General features: G+C 36.6%; 1 protein-coding gene across 2 annotated transcripts in view; it reads right to left on the reverse strand.

Annotated features, from left to right (window-relative positions):
* Window positions 1-22,355, reverse strand: part of CADPS2 (calcium dependent secretion activator 2) — a 280,136-nt gene that overhangs the window by 126,889 nt on the left and 130,892 nt on the right. For both annotated transcript variants that reach the window (XM_079303954.1, XM_079303955.1), the window contains exons 7-8: window positions 18,175-18,286; window positions 7,597-7,736 (exon numbers count right to left, since the gene is read on the reverse strand). In XM_079303954.1, coding sequence (XP_079160080.1) covers window positions 7,597-7,736; window positions 18,175-18,286 — 252 coding nt within the window. The remainder of the gene's footprint in view (window positions 1-7,596; window positions 7,737-18,174; window positions 18,287-22,355) is intronic.

The following is a 22,355-nucleotide window of genomic DNA, read 5'->3' on the forward strand; positions in this document are numbered from 1 at the left end:
ACACATCTTTACTCTGTGGTAATCATCCCTTTCCTACATATGAGGAAGACTGACTGAGAATTATCTTTTCACAGAGGAGCTTCAAGTGGCACAAAGCTAGTTGAAAATCTCCCATTTGTATAAGGATTGCTGGTCATATTAAAAAAACCCCAAAACCTGGAAGGCCTAATGCTGGCAGTGGGCAATGTCTCAGGCATTTTTAGAAAGATTTACCTTCTAAACTTGTTTGAGACTAATTAAGAGTAAGAGTGGTAGAAATTACAAAGATACTAACTACTATTCTGACTGCGATATATATAGAGGAAAGTTTACCTTACTACCTCCAGTGACCCTTTTCTGGTTTTCAGTTGTCAGTGTCTTAGCACTGATAAACCAATGTGTCAAGGTATCCCACCCTACCTAGTACCTGCTATGAGAAAACTCAGAAAATGCTTACGTAGCCTAAACACCTAAATTTTTTTTTCCTTATAGTGAGGCCATATGATTAAATGATCAGAAAATAATTCCAAACTATCTGATGTTATGTAAAGCTTGCAAAATTCAAACAAACTCAACAGCTTCCATCTGACTTCTATGCTTCCTGGTCTTGACATTCACAAACCAAAAAGTAAGCATTCTACCAAAGGACAAGGGAGAACTTTGCTCTTTGAGGCAGCAGCTGAAGCCATTGCTCTGCTATGGTTTTCTAAGAAGAAATGCAGCAGCAGCAAACAGAAAGCTAGATGGTGCTACTATGCTGATTTTATGGTTACAACCAGATAGGCAGCACACAAACTTGGAAAAATGAATCAAATACTATAAAGGAATCCAGAAGAGTTTACACATGTAGATGAAAAAATACTGTAGTTAGGTAAATATTTGAGAATTCTAACATTTGGTTCAGGAAATTATGCAATGTTTTTAAGAAATGAAAAAGTGAAACAAATCTCTCAGATAATCCACCCTTGTTTTTGAAAGAGAAAACCATTAAGGAGAAACATATTTTCAGTAACTGGTGAAAAGTAATATACAAAGTTTAATCTCAAAGAAAGTAGTACTAATTGCTTCATATTACCCTATGATACCAAGCATTAGTAAGGATCTTCTAAGATGTTAAAAGCATCTTAAGTATTACTGTAGGTTTCTAACACTTTCCTTCACTTTGAAGCAATTCTACAGCTATTAATTTAAGAAAAGTTAAACTTGAAGTTTTAAATTAGCAAAAAATTCTTACTATTTAATCTTTTTGCTGTTGATAAAACAAATTGTTTAGTTATTCTGACATATTTGTATGTTTTGGCTCAGTGACTAAGGACTGACACATTTCAAATAACGAAGGTTGATCTGTGACAGGGATCTTGCAGCGCTTGCTGAGAGAAGTGTGATTGTATTCCTGACATCTTACTTTATCTGTACAAGTAACCCAGAGTAATTTCAATGTATTCACCGTGCATATTTTTCTGAAATAATGATAGTGGGAGCAGATCTCATCTTCAGATCAAACCCAGATTACACATTTTAAGCTGTAAAGCTAATTCTGCTTCTCGTCCTGGTCTTCTTTGCCAGGTGCCATGGACAGGCAGCCCTTGAGAGCTGGCACCACCCTCATTCTGGCTGACTTCAGTGCCCCCGTGGCTCTTCTCAGCTGAGTTATGAGCTCAGCAGCAGCAGTGACTGTGGTTTATGCAGGTGACAGGCACACAGGACAGCCCTGCCCTTGAGAAGCCAGCAGACCCCAGTGCTACCCTCAGCTCTGTCACCAAATTGCTCCTGACCGTGGGTGATCTCTGTTTATTCCTATGCTTCATTTCACTCAGCTGCAAACCGGATTATACTCATCTTCCTCTCTAAGGATGGAAGGGGTCACAAAAATGAGTGGAAAAAATTACTTATCCTCTAATTCTACATTTTAGAATACTGCTAACCAAAGCATTTGTCTCACAGATTTATTTCAGTTCTGAAACTACAGCAGCAGGAGGAGAAATGTGATTCTTCAGCCACACTGAGGAACCAGCAGCTATATTTACTGTTTATAAATGCTCTCCTAAGAACATCTCAGCCAATTTCAAGTGAAAAAAAAATATCATTACTAGCAATTAATGAGGATATTCATATTCTCAAAATGCAATTATAAACAAAAAACCACAAATCAAAACCCAAAACATCAACAAGTTGTGAGAGAAAAATCATTTCACACAGATTCCTTATTATTACAGAGACTATGATTTTAAAGAATCACAAAAATACTTTCTTTATAGATGAGAGATGGAAAATTCTTAAGTGCCCATAGAATGTTTATTCCAAATGCAAAATTTTAAGAAATTAAAGGTATACAATTTCCATATGCAACATACCATAGCAGAAAGCAGAACAGAACATAAATGAATAAATTTTGCCCCTCAAATCTTGGAAAAAGTTCAGGACTTTTGAGCAAAGCTGAAATGTTTTACTTTGGAAGTCAAACCCAAATATTACCACTTAGTACACTTAGTAATATTGTCCTGTTAGGGCTGTTTAATTAGTAAGAATTTACTTTATTATTTATTTTGTGCTTTTATTGTGTGTGTGTTGAAACCACTCAGTATTACTAACCCTTTTAAAGCAAGCTTTAAAAAAAATCTCAGGATTTCTTTTTTATATCTAGATTAGAACCAATAGAATAATACCCTTTAACAACCACTAGGCTATGCTAAGATACAACTCAACAGGCCCACAATCTACTTTTTAAAATAATACATTATTTAAATGCACACAGATGTGCTAAGGCACATCAAAAAACCCCCATGCATTAGAGAAGATATTTAGAGTAATCCACATATCTTGAGTGAATTAACCTGTCCTGCTGGGGTTTTCAACCCTAATATAATTAGGAATTAAGGAGATCCAATTGAGCCTTCCTGAAGCAAACAGTAGCTCCCTAATGCTGCTATTGTAACTCAACAGAAAGAAACAGGCTGCTAGAATTTTACAGAGGAAGTTTTCAGCTCAAATTTTTTTTCTTTCCTGTGATGACTTGCTTTAGATTCAAGATTGCAACAGAAAAAAATTTATAAATGTGAAAAAATCATCCTTTTGATGTTTGCTTTACAAAATAAAGGACATTTTTAAAGTATCTGGTACGTGCTCGTAATTTTAGAAAAGGGAAAGGTTACCACATTCTGTGAGAAAGCAAATGCAATACAAATGATGAGAAAGGAATCTGGAATATAATGAATTGTCAATAATTGGAACTGTTCTACAAACCTCCATTAATGAGCAATATTTACCTTGTCACTACTCAGACCAGCTGAGAATGCTTTGCCTTGAAATGTATTGACATGATTCAGATACAAAAGGATGGTTATATATCCATCAAGTTAATTCCCACTTTGAGAGCTTTTCATGCAAGAATAAAAATAAAAATGTAAAAGTAATAAGATTATATTTACTGTAAGATGCATAATAGTGCTTCATTTTTAAAAGCATGTTACAGAATATCTTTTAAAAACATGAATTGTTTCCTTGATCAATTTTTTTTTAGAAGCCATATTAGTGGAGTAACATTAGATTAATTTTAGGAATATGCATCATAAAAAGAAACCTCCTTTTTGGAGAAGTACAAATTAACTGCAATTGAGGTTCACAGTATTGTTGAGTCATAATGATTTTTATTTCTTGCTCTTAGAAAGGCTACAATTAATAATTAAAAATCCCAGCTTTATAATCTAATTTAAAATATAATTTTTGGATATGACTCTGTAAATCTAAGTGATGATTTGAAGGTGCTGCAGTCCAGAATACTATTTGTGACTTTAGTACAAGACAATATAATCTGTAGAATTGAATATTCTTGAAGCATATATGCAAGACAAGTTTTGAAGTCTTCCAGCATAACTCCCTGTGTTAGTATGTAATGTCAGTCTTAAAAAGGAGAAACTTTTCTGAAGAGATAGAATTGAAAACCACCATTTGATTGGGCCTGTGGGTTTTGCCAACCCTGCAGAACCTGAAATATTTGGGCACAGTTCCCATATCTTAAAAATCTGTAACTGTAGTTGTCTTAGAGTATTAATCTACTAAAACCTGTCCTGCGATTGGCTGTAGGATAAAATTGAATTAAACTCTGAATTAATTTTGAGACTCTCATCTGAAAAACATTACACAATATCAACAGACTGCCTTCTTTTCCTATGAGAGACATATGAATCTTGCATGTTAGTTTGTTAACTCTGACAGGTAACTTAAGTTGCCTAGTACAAACATTGGTTAAAACAAAGCATGAGATGCTCCTGAAAAATACAATTAAAAATTAGAACTTAGCTGGGTTGAGCATACTAATTACACTAGAAGTCTACTATAAAGGTTGTAAAATTCAACTTGCTGACATGATGAATAAATTCTGGAAGAAAGGATGACTTTTATATCCATTCCTTTTATGTACTCTATGACACTGTACTTAAATATATGACAACATTCTAAAAAAAAAAAAAAAAAACATAGACAAAAATCTCCCTGTCATTTTCCTCTTCAGAATAGCAGCAGCTGCCTTTGAGCTCTTCAGCACTTAGTTTTGTCCTATGACCTCCTTCTCTATGTTTTATAAACATAAGCTGCTTTACTGAGAGACTCAAGTTATTTGCATTTCCATATTGTGCAGGTTTTCCAGGGAATTGCAGAGCCTGGCACTGTTACAACCCTGATCAGCAAAGCACAAGCCTTTGGCTGAGCAAAGTGACAGTGTCTCCAGTCCTGTGGCTCCTCCAGTGTGGGAATCTTTTCTACCAGATGCTTCTCTAGATTCACCTTCATGTGTGTATGATCCTGGGAGGTGGCACTATTTTCCCTTGATAATAAGAAAATTGAAATGCTAAAAGTTTTAGGCTTCAGATATTAAATCTTAGGATATTTGGACTTGAACAGCACAATGATTATTTAAAGCCCCATTTCCACTGACTTCAGCTAATAGCTGTGAGTGGCATGCAGCTCTATGAAATGAGATTCCAGTTTACCAAACTGGACAGAGGAAACAAATGACATACTATCAGTTACTATAGGTGGAAACATTTCAGTCCCTTACAAGGAAGTCCTTCTGTGCAGCACAAATAGGGATAAAAGCCAGTTTCTTCCAAGCAACCCTCAACTATTTTAACTGCAAATATTCCTTTGCCTTTCTGATTATACTGCCCCATCATCCAACACATGCTTCCAGTCTCTTCACAAATGCAGATTTCCCTGATAACACAGTAGCAGTTCAGAACCAGAGCAGCTGTAATATGTGTATTGAAGCAGGTGGGAATCCCTCTTGAAAAAACAGCAAATGACCAGTCAATACTTACACTTACCCAGGAAGTCAGGAGAAGGCTGCAGGAAGTGCCAGGATGATGGCTCTTCATAACATTAATAGTTTCTGACTGTTCACACTAACAATTCTACTTGGAGGTGTTTTTTTTCTCTCCAAATAAATAATCTTTTCCTTCCTCTCACTGCAACTCCAGTGTTTCCTACAGTTCCTCATCAATCTCTTCAATGGTTATTGAAGGAATTATTAAGTTTTTATTTCATTTCACATATATTAATGGTGCAGAAGTCCACGCATCCACTGGTGCCCAAACTTTCCTTAACAAGTGTCTAGGTTCTCTAGGTGATAATCATTACAGCTAATAGCTATAAAGAAAAGGAAATGATAACTGACTTGGGGCATTTTTCGTGGGATGAAATGCAGTATCTGCCTGGAGAATAGTCACAGCAGTGACCCTGAAGTAAAATGTAGAAGTAAAACACAGTGCCAGGAGATGAGTATTCAAAATCAATTTGAGGAAGCAACCATCAGCAGCAGACAAAAGGGATAATGGTTGAACTAAATTATTGACAACAATATTTTATTGGTTTCTTTAATGATCAGACAAGACTACTGATACAAACCAGTATGGAAAACTGAACTAGGAGAGTTAGGAAGACCCTCTGAAGACCCCAGAAGAACAGTTCCTTGCCAAGACAGTCTCTGGGGAAACACAGGAGCATGATGAGAGGAAACACTGGAGCTTTCTCCTTGTTGTTGGATCCAGTTGCACGTTATACTCTAATTGGGGTTGCAGACAGCATGACCCCAACATTATCAGTGACCTGATCAAAAATGGGAACTTCTCTTGGTCATTGCTTGGGATACATGCATGGCAGCACCATATCCCTGATGTGTTTAGGGTGAAGTTTGCAATTGAACCAGGCCATGTGCACATGAATCTGCTGCACATCATTCTTTGCTGATGTGGTTCAAGTCACCTGCCTCCATGGCTGTCTTTTGACAAGCCTGTTGAAGAGAGCAGGCAGCAAGCACCATGTATTCCTGAATCCTGCACTACTGCAGCAGGCTGAGCACCTTCCAGCAACAGGAAACTGAATCCACACTAGTGGGCTGGATCTAGACACAGATGTGTCAGCATCACCAAACCATTTCACAGGTGTTTGGTGAGTGCAAACGAATGGGGCAGGAGGTGGGACTCACAGGAGATCATCATGCTTTAGTACAGACAAACACTCATCTCTGCTCTCCAGCTCCTCTCTACTCCAACTTATTCATGCCAGCTGAGTCTTCCTGCTCTCTCCTGCTACATTATCCCATTGCTCTTATGTATTTGCTGCCCTGCTTTGCAGTTTTCTCATCTCAATTCCAGTCTCCAAGCACAATAGCCCCAGTTCCCACGTTGACTCCATGATTGGTTTTCCTCTCTTTCCTCACAGTTCCTGGTCACCAGCCACAGGTCTCTATCCAGTAAGTCTCATTGTACAGTCCTAATAATTTGTGTCTAAGTTTCACAAACCCAAAATGAGGGATAAGATTGATATCTGGGAAATTTGAGCCCAACAGATTAACACTTTGACAAAACTTAAGTCAGTCTGGTTGCTTTTTTAACAAAAGTATCATACATAGAAAAGTTTGGCAGTCACTGCCTGTGTATAGTGGGCAGAATACAAACAGGAGAAGACTGAAAACAAACCTAAATAGCACAGATAGTGCATTGATTCTTTGTGATTGCTTTATAACAAAAGATACAAACCTGCTTACTGTCAGCAATGCTACCTGTTTTTGCAGATGGGCTGAGGAATAGTGGCAGTAATTACAGGAGCTGTCTTTTTGAAATAATCTATTCCACATAGTTTTGGTGTTAGACATAAAAAACATCCTTAAACTGGCATGCATACATAAATTTTTTTCAAGAGAAAAATTATACAGCAGACAAAGAAAGGAAGGGAACACTATGTGGAATATACCACTCTATCTAGGTATATAATTAATCCTATTTTAATGGAAAAATATGCTTCTAAATATTTTTTTTAAAAGTGTCATAAATTGTAACATTGAAAACCAGTATCTAAATAAGACTGCACTCTTAGTTCTGCATTTTGGATGCTGCTCATCATTTGCCTTAACACATTACTGAACATCTGAAATTAATGCTATTCCTGACTAGTTCAAACTTTTTGTGCAAATTGTAGATATAACACAATACCATACTATAAGAAATGTTTTAGACATTTACAATATTTTATGAACTTTATGATTTTAGATACACTTTATTAAAACACAGGTGCAGTGAGACAATATAATAAAACAGAGACACCCAGGAAATGGACACTTACCCACAGTGCTTCATGTGAGGTGGTTTATCCATTCTCACTGCCAGTTTAATTTTCAGGTCACTGTCCTGGCTGTTTTTGGGAACTATCATTTTATGCAGATCCGGAGACTTTGGGCTATTGGATGTTGGATATAACACAACCTGCAAGACATGAAAAGAAATACTTCAGCAAGTTGAATTAAAAAAACACTTGTAGTCTTTAATGGAAACACTAAGCAGTGAAGATTCTTGTTGCATCTCCACCAATATGAAAGATGACTAAAAATATTTTCTAAATCTAATAAACCAGCTAACTCAATCTCATTTTAACAGACTAATTTCAAAAATTAACTCCTTCTTTCGCTTATGAATGGGAATTTTCATATGAGTTAATAAAATTTCCTCCTGTTAATACATTCTGAATTAACAATTTCTTTTAAAAAATGAACAGTTGGCATTTCAAAAGGGTCACGTACAATTAAATAGCAACCTAAACTTCTGCATTATTCAGTGCTCTGCTGGAAACACCCTTTTGAAGCAATTTGCTGTAGCATTATGCAATGGATCAGCCCTCAGTAGTGGTGGTGCTTGAGAGAAGATAACCAAAGTATTTGTCTTGTTACTGTCTCCAATTTTTGATCAATAGCATAAATAAAAGTCAATTTTAGTAAAAACAATAGAAATCATAGATGAATTCCAAAGCACCTTTGCTGCAAATGGAATAAATTAAATGTAAGATACTATGTTCAATTCACATGTGATATGACACAAACCTTTTGTTTAATCTACAGTAACAGACATAAAAACCCCCAAACCATTTAATTTTAAATATTTAGTTTTAAAAACATTTATATAAATTTCTTGAAAGTTTTATTAACAACTAAGTTTAGATTAGTGTTAGCCACAAGCTGTTAAATATTTATTTACTATAAAAAATGTATCCATTTAGGCCCAGTACAATTAAAAATTACTGCATCAAATCCTTACCCAAAGTGATATGTTCAGCAGTTAAATGCTGCTGAAACATAATTTCCTTAAACACTACTTTTCAATCTGGACTCTGAAGTATTCTAAGATATTAGAATTTAGACTCTAAAGTATTCCAAACATACTACTTGGGAGACTTTCAGTGAGTTCTGAATTTCAATTACCATCAATTACCATTATCATTTCAAAAGTAACAGCAATCCAAAAAGCATCATTCTTCACATCTTTCACTTCTTGAAAAATAAAATTAATCATTATGTTAACTATCAAGTTAATTTCTTACACATAGTACTTGTGTCAAATATCTAAAACACAGCATATTATCCTCTGTTTTACCATAAAGGTTAAATTAAGGATTTGAGCAAAACTGTCCAAGGAAGTATATATCTAACAGATGCTATTAAGCCAAAAATATTACAACAGTGTCATTCAGATCTAATCATCTGAAAGATGGTGTAAGTGAAAGGCCCTCAGCTGCTCATCTTAATATTTTGCAGTAGCACATTCCTGCATCCTGTTAATATCAGGTGCTCCAGTCAAGCAGAGGAATATGATGCATCACTCCTAATCAAATATGCAACCTTTGTAAAACCAGTGGAAGAATTAACCTGTCAGATCTATTGAGTACATTCAGTACCTTTTAAAGTGATAGCAAAAGAATCAGTATATTCTGATTTTAGCAAACAAGGAGGTTACTTTTTTTTCTTTTTTCTAACGCACAGAAAACACCATTTATAACCGGTCTTATTCCTTTTTTCTGGTTTTCATTCTGAGTAAAAGGCATTCCCTAAATAACATTTAAAAACATTATAAGCATGGCAACCTTTGCATTCTGATGCAACAAAGGGAAAATTAGTTTTAGTTTATTTATCCCTTTAACTGCAAGGTTATATAAACAGAATTATTATACATTCCTTGTGTTTAATCACTAGGCATTCACATAGGACTGCAGGTGATGCTAAGAATTTTTCCTGTTCTACAGTCTGCAGTTCCTATTGTCCTGTAACAGCTTATTACAGCTCATGCATCTCAAGTGACATCTTTCTCCTGTCAACTTCCTGAGATTTTAGAATGCTGTTGAAAATAAAAGCAGACAAGAGTATAATTAATTTATATCTGTGGTACTGACAATTCCTTTTCTGAATTTTAAAAGGAGTATTATGGAGTTTCAATTTCAAATTTCTCACAAAGAGTAAGTATCTGTCAGATTATTTAAGTATGCACTGTGCTGGGTTTGTATTACACTTTGTCATGCTTTCCAGCTTTAAACAATGAGAGCTTGAAAGAACTTTGCAATCAAACTTTTTTTACACACAAGCACACACAAAGTATTCAACAAGCATTTATTATTTTGACAATAATCTTCATACCAATATTGCCCTTAAGGGCAATGACAGCCACAGCATCAGGTGGCACAAGCTGCAAGTTCCCACAAAATCACTGAAACCAAAACACTTGGCAAATTCTCCATAAGAAAAGTAAAAAAAAATTGTTAAAATTCCTATTAAAAGCATTCTCTCCACCATGGAAAACTGCAATTTGAGGTCATTTTCGTTGTCCATGGAAAAACTTCCTAAGGTTATTCTGTCTCAGATCTCCTTTCAACACTGCTTAAGGATTTAAATCTTAAATCTTGAATCTGGTTGTTTCATCATCTACTTTAAAAAAATGAAATGGTATCAACTCAAATGTCTTTTCTGGCATATATAACAGTCACAACAGAGGATACGCTAACTGTGCCAAAAACTTCTATAAATTTTATAGAATTTCTACTGCGTCATACATTTCTCTACTACATCATATATTTATGAAGTTTTGTTTTATTTTATTTTGATTTATTTTGCTGTTCATATACCTGTGGATATCACCATGGTTGTTAATTCAGCAGCAGCCCAGAAAATTTTGAGTTTTTATTATAGGAAAGTGTTTACCATAATTATACTAACAGGTAATCTACATTAAAAACTATAATGAACTATTAATGACTAGAAAGCTACATAGCAAACATAGCTGCTGTGTATTGCATTGCTTCAACTCATTTAAGGCAAATTAATAGTATCAGAACAGTCTGGGTTGAGATAATTTAATACACTCAATCATCTCATAATCATTAAAAAATACCTGATCACGTGTTCCAACTACATCAAGCATTACATTTCCTCAGACCACACTGTAACTGAAAAAGTGTCAAGTTCACTTTATGCCTCTCCTCATCTAGATGTAAAATAAACACAAAAATCTTAAATATTATAGAGCAACACTTGCAGGCATTTGTGCAAAGTGATGTTCTCAAAATATTATTTCTTAGTTGTGAATGACTGAAAATGTTTCTCTCTTGGGCTTAAAAGATGACAGGTAGAAAAATGTTGAAGCTAATACGATTTGACAACTAAACTAGCCATCATTTTTGTGATTCCATTATTTATTTAGGTCCCCAGCTGGACCACAATAAAAGAAGTCAATTAAAGTACACCTGAGCCAAACAGTCAATCCAGACAAGCAACTATTAATTCTATTTTTGGCCCATTGATCATATCTTCTTTTAAAAGTATGAAAGAAGGGTTGAGCTGTCCAAAGTACTCTAAAAGTTTGAACAAACCAAACTGGGGGCATTCTTGCTTTCTCAAAGAAGATAACTGAGCAAAAGGTTCAGAGTCAAAAATACTGTGCAGAAGTACCTCCTCCTGCTACTCTCATATTGAGATAAAGCTCTCAAGCCAACCATTCCTGGCTGCAGTTGCCCTGTTGCCAAAAGAATGTGCAGACTTCAAAAGGGACTAATGAAGGCAAGAGGCAAACAGACTAGAAACTTGTAAGCACCTTGAGAAAAACCAAGAGTCAAGATATTCTCTACACTTACCCCCTCCTGACACTGGTGGCTGAGTTTCAGCCAACCTGTCCTCATGTTCTGGATGCTCCCCAATCCCCTACTTCTATCAAACCCCACGATATTCAAGAGTTGAACCCAAGCAATGGAGCTGCCCACACTTCTGACCCAAGTATTTGAGATGAGATGAGATTTATAAAGTTGGGATGATCTATGACACATTTTGAGATCTCAGGCTCTGGGCATGGGACCTTGTAATCATGGTAATTCTGAGCTGACTATGCTGGGTTTTGCTCACTGTCACAAGCAAAAGAGATGAAAGTGAAGAAGATCTGCATGCTATTACAGAAAATTATTATCTCACCTTCAGTACAGACCATTGCACACAACTATAACAAAAATATGCAGCCAATCCACAGTCTCCTCTTAACACAGCCTGGGTCATCTTCAGGAAGCAAATCAAACCTCAGCCTAGCCCCATCCCTGGGGAGGCTCCCAATGCATGGGGCTGCCCTGGTGTCTCCCAGTCCTGCCCTGTGCCCTGATATCCCAGGGAGCTGCTCCTGCCTCTGGCATCCAGCTTCCTATCCTTTCTTCAAACTCTATTGTTTCCAACAGGAAAGTTAGAAAAATTTCTGAGACAAAAGTACTCATGCCTGATAATGCTCTTTCAGAATACAAATGCTGGTTTTTTTGCTGCTGAGCAAAAGCACATTTCCTTTTGTATCTTACTCCATACACAGGATGAAAAATTTTCACCTCATATCTTATGGTCTTGCTAAGTTGAGAACTGAATATACCTGGTCTCAATCATAAGCAGCTTTGTGAGGAGGTCAACACACTTGTAGTCATGCAACCAGTTCCACAATGAACTAGAGAAACAAAGCTCTCTAACTCCCATGCTCTACCAGAGACATTTCAAACTCAATTTGTGATTATTTAAAGCTATGAAAAACAGCCAGTGCCTGACATGTAAGATTACACAATCCATCAACTGCATTTGCCAAAGCTTTCATCATGCAACAGGACTAATTAATACAATATAAGGATTTCCTTTCATGTTTGAAAATGCAGCAATTTGAAAAGATGCCAATGCAAGCAGAGAGAATAGGCAAAATTTAAGTTATGAAGCAAGAACCCTTATTATTTGGCACAGGCAAATTTATGCTGCTGGTCATCCTCTGAACAAACAACATAGTAAAATCTCTTAGTTAAATATGCTGTTTTATTGATTTGAAAATAGTTGTAGAACAAAAATTATTGAAGCTGGTTTGGGATATGAAATAGATGACTAGAGAAACCCTTTAATGTTATGTTGTTTGTGTAACTCTGGCCCTAGCTTCACTTATGGCTTTGATAGAAATATCTAGTGACTCTTCTCAAGATACCTTCTGCCCTAACTTGAAAGTTTGGAGCTGTTCTGTGTTATGAGAGCCTCTTGCCCAAAGACTGGCGATTATCAGAAAGCCAGAAGCTGCTGTCAGTGTGACAAGAAGTTCCATCAAATGGCCCAGCAGCAGCCTGCCAAGCACAGCACTGCACCACTTTCCCACTTTCCCTGAGCATGACACCCTACTGCCAGGAGGATGAACAAAAAGAAGCTCAAGAAGAGGCTCAAAATTGGAGGTAGAAAAGGCAAAAGGAGATGTCTCTCTTCAGAGTAATTCCCTTAGAAAAGTTATGACCTTGGGAACCCCTAAAGAATGGGTTAACAAGAGCTCAATCACCAAGGGAGTTTATCAGTTTTCTATGCAAGCTCTATCATCTCACCTATTGAGTGATCTCTTGCTTTTTGGCTATGATTTCATTACAGCTGAAACACTGGGACAAGGCTTTGGGTAGCAGGTGGTTAAAATGAAACAAGAAACAACAGAGAGACTAAATAGGCACATGGTGAGAGAGCTATCTAGAATACTGCTGATGAAAAAGAACTGGGAAAACTTCACAATTTATACAATCAACCTCTGTTGATGGTGCTGGCTGAACACTTACCCTAGCAGGTCTTAGCAATTGATGAAAGTAGTCTTTGAGTCCTTCCCAAAGAGCCTCTCCCCCACATCTAAGAGAGACAAAGCCTGAATGCAAAGTATCTCAAGCATTTTCAATAAGAGGCACTCTCAAAGAAGCTACTGAGAACCCCCTGTTAGAGTGGAAACAATAGCACTCAGACATCACAGAGTGCTGACAGGCAGACTGCTTGGGGGGCAAGAGACAAAGGGAGGGGAAGCAACCTCTTAAAATTTTCCAGACTTAAAAAAGAAAAACAGAAGAACTCAAGCCTGAGAAACCTCAGTAATTTCAAAGTGCGATGGAGAAACACAATCCCCAGGATGGCAGGCTTTAAATTAACAGTCACAGAATGAAACTGTCTCTGCTCAGGGGCTCTCTGAATGTGGCACTGAAGATAAACAAGATGCCCTGTGCAGACGACATTCAGAAACCCATCAATCCTGTGAGTATAGGTACCTAGCCAGTACTGCTATCTTAAAATTTTAAACCTAACAGACAGTAACAGCACTAAAAGAAAAAAACCCAAAAAGCATAGCTGCACAGCTAATTACTGCTGGTTGCAGCTGACTGTGACAGGCAGGCTGTGAGACAATAGTTTTCTTTTAATTGAATAGTCAGAGCAACAAGGCTGAAATACTCTTATGTTCAAAAAGTATCAGCAATCAAACACCACCTGCTGCTCTCACATTGTATCCACATGTGCGCTAAGCACTCACAAGGGCTGTCACTTTCAATTACTAGGTTTGAACATCTTTATACACAAAGTACTGAACACAAAAAAGTGGTGTCAGATCCCTGTGTTTCAGAACCCACCAGGCTGATTTTTCAGAAGTAGTTACATCAAACTCTTGAAGGCTTCTTCACACTTTCTCAGCTGTTACACGTACAAAATGCAAACATAAATTCTGCCTTCTGTATGCACATACAAAAATAATTCAAGTGGCCAGATCAGTATCAGTCACATAAAATCTCTACCACAAATTTCAAAGATATTTGACAAAAGTAAGTTCTTAACATTTCCTCACAAGATTAAGTTTAGCTTCAAAGATGCAGTCTTCTTCACTTTCTAGAAGTTAAAGTCAGGGGTTCAATTCACTTTATGTAGAGGTCTGCACAAATACAGACACAGACCACTCCAAAAGCTCATGTTCTACAGAACCCAAATCCAAATATATTATTTCCCCTTTTGTGCAGCACTCATCTCTGTTTTTAATTTCACTGAAAAACTGAATTTCTACAACTGTTCTCCAGTTCATGTAGAACAGAGAATAAAGGTTAAGATTTATTATTGGTTGAAAGTGGTCAGCAGGAAGCCAGAATAACATCCTGCAGCAAGCAAAATCTTCTCTTGGGATTCACAACTGTGTTTATTGGTATTTTTGGAGGAAGACAGCCATATCAGACAAGTGACACAGCAACCACATTCTTAAATGCTTTGAAGAGAAAAGATCTTAAGTACAAACATCAGCCCTTCTATCACTTGGTGCTGACCTGGTGGCTTCTGCAGTAGAGGTCAGGATGTCCCAGCCTAAGCTTTCAAACATGGAGTACATAAACTCTAAGTATGATCTGTCTCTCTACTGCAAGCACAGGCTGCATCCCTTCTGCTCCCCAATGAGTGAGTTACTTCTGGAAATATTGGTGTCTTCTCCAGAAATGAAGGGCCTGCTGATATCAGGGTCTACACCTTAAGGTCATAAGTTAGAGAAATCACCATGCACTGATGGGTTCAATGGAAATACCTTATCATCTACAGTACTGGGGAAACCTTTGCTGGCTCCGTATTTCATATCTTAGATCTCCTTTCCAAAAAAACTGATCCCTTGGTGGCAGAAGAAACCTTTTGGTATATGATGGAAGTTCAAAATTCAAATCATGTAACTTGATGTTGCCTTCTGTTTCTGATTATAGATTAAACAGAACAAAACCTTCAGAACAACTGCAAGGTATTGGAAATGCAAGCTTCAGTGATGTAGAAAAGTGGTATCAGGTCAAGACACACAATTTTAGGAAAGTACTTGACAGATGAGAATTAATGTTCACAGTAAGCCTACCTCAGAAAGGGTAGATTTGAGTTGAATCTTTAAGTACAGGAAAAATACCAGTAGGAAGTATCTTCAGACCTTTTCCAAGGATAAGAAACCTGGATCAGATGTACTCCTGCAAGTCACTGCCAGGCACAAAGTTGCCAAACTTTATAAAAATTAAGCTTATCCAACAGGACCCTGCATCTTTTCAAACATTACTTGAATTTAAATCTCTCAGACTGGAAAACAAAGACATCACCACAAAAGAAGGCTTTGAAAGCTAAAATGTGTACCAGGAGAGTCCACAGTACTGCAAATTATTATGTAAAAATTCTGTCAAATCTTCTCCCAATCTCCCCTGAAGCTAGCAACCACCACTCACAAATATTTTGGTTAAACCAGACAAGTAAGTTGGAAGATTCCTTTTTCTCCTGAATTGAGAACCTAACTCCATGAGCTGGAAGTTGTCTATTAGAAACCACAGGTTTTACCACATGTGGGAGGTGCAGAAGGACAGACACCCAAACAGGCTACTGCACAACCAACATGCACTTTTTATGTTATTTTTCACTGCCAAAGACCAAGTGCTGTACACAGGGTCTTTGTGGCTGGCTAATCTTTTACTGATTTATCTTTCTCAGGAGGTGTTATTTGGCAAGGATGTAGACCTTTTTGGTAAACCAGGAGTGCATTGTAAAATAGAAAAGCAGTATCCAGGCATGTTTTGGGTACTCCTATTTGCTATTCCCAATCTCTGCACAAGCTTTAATGCAAAGGGGAAAAAAGGTGATGGCCTTTATCTTTTTTCACAAGGGGAAAAAAAAAAAAAAAAAAAGCAAGAAGAATTATTTTAATAGGCTTATTCTGGTATAAACTACCAAATCTCAGAGCATCTGATAAAAGCAAACAGACTCTTTCCCGAAGAATACCAGGAAAGTAAGAACCAGAAAAAGAAGATTGCTCTTCCCTACCTCATCTTTTATACATCTAGCTTTGTCTTTGGGAAAGCTAGGTCAGACTCCAACAACAGGGCACTGAGGTCTCAATTACCTATATTTTCTCTTTCCCCTTGCCCCTCCCAACCAAGACACCTTCTTTAAATTGGTTTGACCAGGTGACAAACACAGATGTGTCAGAAGGCAGCCAGAAGTGTGCAGGGACAGGAAAAAGTAAAAAAAAAACCCACAAACCAATCATCTGTGACCACAAGACAAAACTAAGGCAAAAGCTACACATTATTCTTTAAATTTGAAACCTTTTAACTTCCTGTGCTGGAAACTTAGACAAGCTGCAGCATAAGAAAGCAGACCAAGGCTGGTACCTAAATTTTGGATATTAGAGGTTGCAGACACAGAGGATCTTGCTAAAACCTGTGATACTAAGCCTCTTTATATTGATAGTACTTTTCATCTCTGAGTCCTTGGCAATAAGTATGCTGCCTACTGTTCACAATGGCCAGGTAGTCCCTCCTCCAGCAACCTTCACCTCGACACTTGACTTCCCTTTTGCTTCTTTAAAAGGACTGAGCAAGGAGGGACAGAGATGGAACTTCTCTGCATTTAGTAACACGATGCAGTTCCTGCAATTTCACCCTTTCAGTGTCTCTTTCACTGTTCTGAATCCAGATACTGATGACTGTTTTGCTGAGTTCACACCTGTGCCTCCTTTGTACCTGTCACCCTGCCTGGCTCTTTCCAGGGTGTTACTCCCATGGGAACCTTCCCCATGAAGATCCTGCCTACACCAAGTGACCTTAGAAGGATATGAGATGAGGCAAGAAGTAATCCTGAAGATACAGTCCTGATCTCAAAAAGAAACATAATGTATGGGAGAACATGTCTCTGCATAAACACCTGTGCTCAGAGGACACAAAGTGCAGAAGAGCCCAGATCTTTCCTACAGATTGTGCTTGCTTGAATGAGAAACAGCCAGGACTCTGTAGAACTGAACATTAAAATGTGAGTTATCTTCCATGTGTTCCATGTCAGGGTGGAAAATTTCAACAGGAGAAGAGGGGGAGATTTGCAGACCCTCTCTGCCTTATTTACCCTATCCTCTTCTTTCTATGATACACTGCACACTTTAGCTCTTGATTCTATCCTAAGAAGGATAAATTTACAGAATTTGCAGAATAGTCTGAGTTGGAAGGGACCCAGAAGGGTCATTGAGTCCAGCTTTTAAGTGGATAGCCCATATGGCAATCAAATGCATGACCTTGGCTTTATCAGCACTGTCCTCTCACTGAGGCAATATCAGATTATCCTGTCAAGATAGGGAAAAACACAAAAATGGAGGAAAAGCTCATGGATTACAAGAATAAGCTCTTATTTTACTCTCATATATTATCACTCACTCTTCTCCCATTCTGCCCCATCCTTCTACCACTTTAGCCCTTCCTTTCCTTTCCCCCATTGTTTAAAACATTTATTATACTCCAAGTCTTAACCTCTCTCCCTAATTTAAATAGTTAAAAGCATTGACATGTCATGTAGAAATTAATGTTTTAAACTAGAAAAAAAACCCACCATGGACGACTGATGTAAGTTTCTGAAAGGTAATTGAAGTCTACCTACCACATTCTGAACACTGGTAGAAGTCACCCTTATATAAGAAAAGCACTGTTTGGTAGAGCCACAGCAGAGCAGGCTGGTACTGAAGGTCTCATACCATTTTATGGCACGTTTTATCAATATTCACACTTCTACCCACCATTTCTCACATATTTCTCTTCTCTGCACATAATACTCACTCTTCCCAGTTCTTTATCTTCAAGTGCCAGCACCCCGGTGCTTTCTGTAAAGAGTTTTACTTTGACAACAGGCCGAGGGTGAGTAGTGGTGAAATCCCCTTGGGTTCCCCATCTGCAATAAATAAAACATCAGCATTTAACTGGGGCTCAGCACAGGCCTGAGAGTGATAGGACTGTAATCTTTTCTGAAGAATATTTACCAATGCAGTCTTAGAACATAATTTGCAAGCTTTAGGAGGAGGAGGGTGGGAAAGAAAAGGGAGGTACATTTTTGAACATTCAAGATCAAATATCTACATAGAAAAATGGCTTTTTTTCTGCAATAAAACAAATCAGGGCTTTTCTGTATTACTTTTGTCATAAAATATCAATTCAAAAATTTTTAATGGCAAAACTCAAAGAACAGAAATTATATCTTCATAGAGACAAAAGAATCAAGCAAGAAGGCAAATAAAGAGAAATCTATTTTCTATGAAACATATCCACAATTTTCTGCATACAAGTCATATTAATTTAGCAAAAATCATGTCTAAATTCACTTCAGGCAACTACAGCATGAATAATTTAGGAGACTTAGGCAGACAAAATCTTATATTTTATATTATATACATTTTACAACTTGGTACGAGAATGTAGAAAAAACATAAACACAAATGCAAATACTAGGAGAAAAATATTATCAGAGTGACTATAGCTCAGCAAAATAATTACTGCCACAAGGCTCCATGCTTGTAGAGAACCTTAATTAGGCAGACTTGTAGTCATTAATCTCTTATCTCAGTTAGGACACTTGGTTTGCCAGCCTTCCCCTCCTCCTCCCTGTGTGCCAGTGATACAAAAAATGAAAGTTATACAAATTTGGCTGCAACTTCCTTCAGTGATCTATTCCATATTCCTGGACAGCCACATGGAGCTCATTGCATTGATTAAACTGATTGTGATTATGCTACTAAATGCAAAAACTGCAAAAAAGAAAGCACAGCCCCAGTTTCTCCTGCTTTTATCCACTGTGTGAAATATTACAATTATCAGAAACTAATAAAATAAACAGATGACCTTAAGAGCATGCTCTATAAAATGATGCATTACACAATCTTAGGCTCATTTAGGAGATGCAATAATTTTCATTTACATTCAAGAATACACAATCTCTCCAGTACTGCAATGTAAACATAGAGTAGCAATTTTCCAGCAAAGGGATCTATTAGGCAAAAAACCTGCTTCAGCTACCATGAGTTACAGACTTCAGGACAAAGCCCAGAAAGTAATATGCAATCAAAACCAAAAAGCTTTAAGGAAGCAGCAGTCCTGTATAAGCCAGTCCTACAGGTGGCTGAACATGTCTGACTCTGAAAGTGAGGTTCATCACAAATTAACTGATTATTGCACTAAATTCTTTCTTTTTTGCTCTGTCTAGTGCACACCACTGTGCATAGCTTTAGCCCCAGCAAAGCAGTAATTGAAATAGGAATTCTGACAAATTACCTTCCTGATTTGGAGAAAACATATTTATGATCTGATGATAGATGCTGCAGCTGCAGAATAAGACCATGCCTAACACTACTGGTGGTATCAGGGATAGGTTTTGTCACTGTACAGAAATGAAATTTCCAAGGAGAAAGCACCTTTATAAAAGATGAGATAGTTGTATCTTCAGTTTAGCCTCCAGATCCCAGTATTCAGAACATTGCTTCGAGTATGGAAACACAATCTCACAATTCTCACTTTGGTGAGAAATCATGTTCTGTTAGAAAAGGCAAATCCAAGATTGTATCCTTTACTATCACACTTGTGGGCATCTGATATTCCTATCAGCTGCCAATAGAACAGCAAAGTAGCTTATCTTTGTGTTCCTTGTGTTTTACTAGAACACAAGTCCTGTTTCTTTGAAGCTTCATGTTTACACAGAGGCATCAATTCATACCATTTGAAAGCAGCAGCCAAAATAGTGGTACCCTGTTCATTTTAGTTTGCTCTTTTCAAGAAAGAACATAAGTGACCCAATACTCCAGGCAAAATGATTTTATCTAGATACAATTCATCTATATGCTGTACATTTAAAAGCCCATTTTTATGTTATTATGCACAGTATTAATACATCAGGCAACAACTGAAGCAGAAGTCAGAAATGACAGCCTAATCCAAACTCCAACTTGTAGTCTAACCCGTATGAATGAATGTTCATGCTAATAACAGTTTGCAATTTGCATTTTTTTTTTTTTTGTTTTGTTGGTGTGAATTGAGGTATAGCAATAAGAATGACCTTTTTGGCTCATTTCTTTTATGACACCTGGTCATACTCCACTCAACAAATCAACAATTTGTTTATTCTTCCTGTTTATGAATAATACTTTACATTAACTGAATGCCATTTAAATGGATATCATCACACTTCCAGCTTCTATATCTTAAAGTGTAAAAAATAATATCAGATTTTCAGCATGCAGATCAATTTAAAATTATTACAACATACATGAAAACAATCACTTTCGATAAGGTACTGTCCCACCATCAGCTGTGACTAAGAACTGTGTAATTAAATTGCATCAATCTTACCTATAATGCCAAGATTGTAACCAATAAATAAGATTTTACTGAATCACTTGTTATTTCCACTGCAAAATTCCATCATATTTTAACACAATTTTGGATATTTATTCTAGATCTATATATCTATTTTAATGGTGAAAATAGGTTAGGAGTATACCTAATAATTAATGAAATCAATACCTGAATATTAATTACCATTATGAAAATCTTGATCACCATTACTGTGGTTTCTTATTTCAGCTTATAGATTCTAGTCTAATTACATCCAATTAGTTTCCCAACAATTTAATTATTTGCTTCCAAAACATATTTTTTGTCTGTCAAATGCATTTTTAATCCAAATTAAAGCATTAATATTTCTGATTCTCACATTTGCTTCATCTCTCTGGAGCAAATATTTTATCAGAATATCTCCTTTAAATTTAAAACCTAAGCTGCTATGCATAGGTAACACAAATCAGTGATTTTCTTTGGGTTTGCACCGTGGTAATTTTCCTGAAGAAGATACAGAACTTCCCAGAGAGGATTATTTTTCTGAACCAAAGATATCAAAGTCAACCACCATACAAAAGATTGTTCACATCATTCATAAGACAAAAACTTTTAAACTGTTTAATGGAACTACTTTCTGTTTTAAACAGGAACTTAGAATGTGGCCTCCAAAATCTGAATGCCAAATAAAGAAAAGATGCTTTCCTTTATATTTTAACTTTCAGCATCAATAACTGAAATACTTTCTGAATGAAAATAAATCTTAGAGCTGACTTTTACTTTTCATACAGGTGAACCTGTAGGTTGAAACCTAGCTTTCTGAAAAGAGTAGTAAGAGTAAAGAAAAAACAAGCAAGTTCATCTAGCCTATGAAATTGTTATTTACAGTGTACCTCTAATAAATCTTAACTATTCATGTTTGTAATACCATATGTTTTAACTAGCAAATGTATGCAAGCAAAAGAAACAAAAAATCAAGAACCTCCACATCTTTGGAGAAGCCATCGATTTCTGAGTGTTGGTCCAATGACTCTTGTTAATGTGAATAATTTTGGTGCTGAAAATGTCCAGATGGGAAATGCAAAATTTTAGACATAACAAGTATGGACTCATGCAACATTTATGTTAAATTACTTCTAAATTATAGTATGGTTGGTTGGTTATATTTTTTTAATCTTGCTAGATAAACCATGGAAAGTAACAATAATTTCAACACTAACTGCTTCAGTGAGCTCACAGCACTGTTAGCTGCAGCCCATGTAGTATACTGGAAACCTCTAAAACTACCAACTTTAAGTCTGAAAAAAACCCCTAATTTTGCCTCTTCAGGTTCTCATTTCACCACATAATTTTCCTTTGTTTAAATAATTTTTCTGCTTTTACCTTCTCATTCTCTTTACTGTAGAAACTGCAGTGATTAGATGCATGTTCATCTTCAACCATAAGCCACAGTCTTTTCACCATATTTCTCTGCTGCTGTCAGAAGTACGTGGGTTGATATAGTAATTAGAGACAAAATATATTGCCAAAGTTTATTTTCCTTACTGCAAAAGTACCTACTGCCAGCAAGAAGGTGAATGCTTATTTCAGTTAAAGATTTATCACTGTGTCACAGAAATCCCTGTAAGCGAATTAATTTT

The sequence above is a fragment of the Erithacus rubecula genome, assembly GCF_903797595.1.
Source record: "Erithacus rubecula genome assembly, chromosome: 4".
Lineage (NCBI taxonomy): Eukaryota > Metazoa > Chordata > Aves > Passeriformes > Muscicapidae > Erithacus > Erithacus rubecula.